This window comes from Nicotiana tomentosiformis, chromosome 6 (assembly GCF_000390325.3).
Source record: "Nicotiana tomentosiformis chromosome 6, ASM39032v3, whole genome shotgun sequence".
NCBI lineage: Eukaryota > Viridiplantae > Streptophyta > Magnoliopsida > Solanales > Solanaceae > Nicotiana > Nicotiana tomentosiformis.
The window spans coordinates 139464252-139466169 of record NC_090817.1 but is presented as its reverse complement, the minus strand read 5'-3'; the positions used below and the strand labels follow the sequence as shown (position 1 = coordinate 139466169).

Here is a 1918-nt window from a genome sequence, read left to right as displayed (position 1 = left end):
GGGCAGCCCTGTACACTAAGGGCCCATTATGCGCGGGATCCGGGGAAAGACCGGCCCATAGGGGTCTATTGTATGCAGTCTTACCCTGTATTTCTATAAGAAATTGTTTTCACGGCTCGAACCCGTGAGCTCCTGATTACATGACAGCAATTTTACCAGTTACGCCAAAGCTCCCCTTCCCAATCTCTCATCTCTCTTGCATTTATTTGAGGTTCTGGCTTCATTCTTCAACTACCATTCAGCAACTTAATGATTTACCGGCAGTTACAAAATATTTATGCTTTTACATTTAATGCCTCTCACCGGCCCATAGGCAAAAAAGCTCCTTACTCGGATCAAAATCCAGGATTTATTACTAAAAATAATTGTTGTCTTTAGCCACGGAACCTCAAAGGGCTCTATTTATATCCAAATTTGCAGCTTCTAATAAACACTCAAAAATAGTCCTCTCTTTGCATTCCTCTATTTCGACTTATCTGCTCCCCATTTTCATCCCAAGAAATCACATCAGCAATGGCCAAGATTGTTGCAGTTTTATTTTTGGCCCTTTTTGCCATGTCCATTCTTGCTACAACAGTTCTGGCTACAAATGGCAAACACCACCATTCTGTAAGTAGAGTATTATTTTGACTGAATTTTCCCACTTTCTGTAAATATTTGCACTCTAATACTATAGTACTAAAGTGGTATTTTTTTTTATTTGTCACAAATTGTTATTTGTGATTTCAGAAAAAGCATGGACCAGGGAGCTTGAACCCTTCACGTAAGTATTTCCTCTTTTATTCTGATGTTTTATTTTGAACTACGAGAATCAAAACATCTAATTTTTATATTTTATCCCCAAATTCTTGATTATGTTTGTACTTGTTGTATTAAACCAGAATGCCAACCACAATGTACGAGGAGATGTAGCAAGACACAGTACCACAAACCATGCATGTTCTTCTGCCAAAAATGTTGCAACAAGTGTTTGTGTGTTCCACCTGGTTTCTATGGTAACAAAAGTGTTTGTCCCTGCTACAACAACTGGAAAACCAAGGAAGGAGGACCCAAATGCCCTTGATTTTCTACTATTTTCTTCATCTGTCTTTAATTCGTCTACCTAATCTTGTTGTTTTGTCTGTTCTTGATCCCGTTGTATTTTTGCCTAACAACAAGTCCTCTCTGTCCCGGGTAGGGATAAGGTTTGCCCATACACTACCCTCCCCAGACCCAGACCCCACTTGTAGGAATTCATTGGGTTTGTTGTTGTAACAAAAGATCAGTATGTTCTAGTAAGACCTTAAATCTTAATTTCCAGTTGAAACTCTACTTCTGTTGTAGTGCCCCAATATGAGAGCTTTTCTGTCCCAATTATGTTGGTATCTATTGTTATGTTTTCTTTTTCTGCAGTAATAAAATTATGCAGACTTTGTATTAAAATCCTTTGAGCTGCCCTTTCTAAAGCATCAATATTTTGCATTTCTTCTTTTAGCATCACAAATAAGGCAACACTGTGCATCTTATTTAATCATTCCAACAAAAAATTGAGATATCGTAACGGAACTAAAATGTTCTCTAGGTGAGTTATTTTAAAAACAAAAGAGTTCAATTTTTATACATTAGAGTCCACAGTGCAATATTTTTAATTCTAAGGTTCTGAAATGAGTGCAATTGCTATTTTCTCAAGCTCGGCAAGAAAGGAGAGTGAGAGTCAAAGAAGCCTAAGATAAGGAAGCTAAACAGCAATAAGATGATTAAATGAAGCTGAAAGTCACTAAATGTTGTGTCTGTTTTAGATTCAAACCTCATTTTACAAAGTTGTTATTCCAACTGTCCAACTGCTTTAGGCCACACCCTTGGGACCAATAAGAGATACTTTTAATGGTATAAGGCCTTTTGGGAAAAATCATAGGGCCTTGACCAAAACCGGATAATA

At 37.3% G+C, this 1918-nt stretch overlaps 1 protein-coding gene across 1 annotated transcript; it reads left to right on the top strand.

Annotated features, from left to right (window-relative positions):
* The first annotated feature begins 398 nt into the window (after positions 1 to 398).
* On the top strand, positions 399 to 1422 carry LOC104084816 (gibberellin-regulated protein 6-like). Its single transcript, XM_009588770.4, has 3 exons — positions 399 to 609; positions 730 to 763; positions 882 to 1422. Exons 1-3 carry the CDS (start codon positions 514 to 516, stop codon positions 1061 to 1063), a joined length of 312 nt encoding a protein of 103 aa, XP_009587065.1. The 5' UTR covers positions 399 to 513; the 3' UTR covers positions 1064 to 1422.
* Positions 1423 to 1918: the final 496 nt, after the last annotated feature.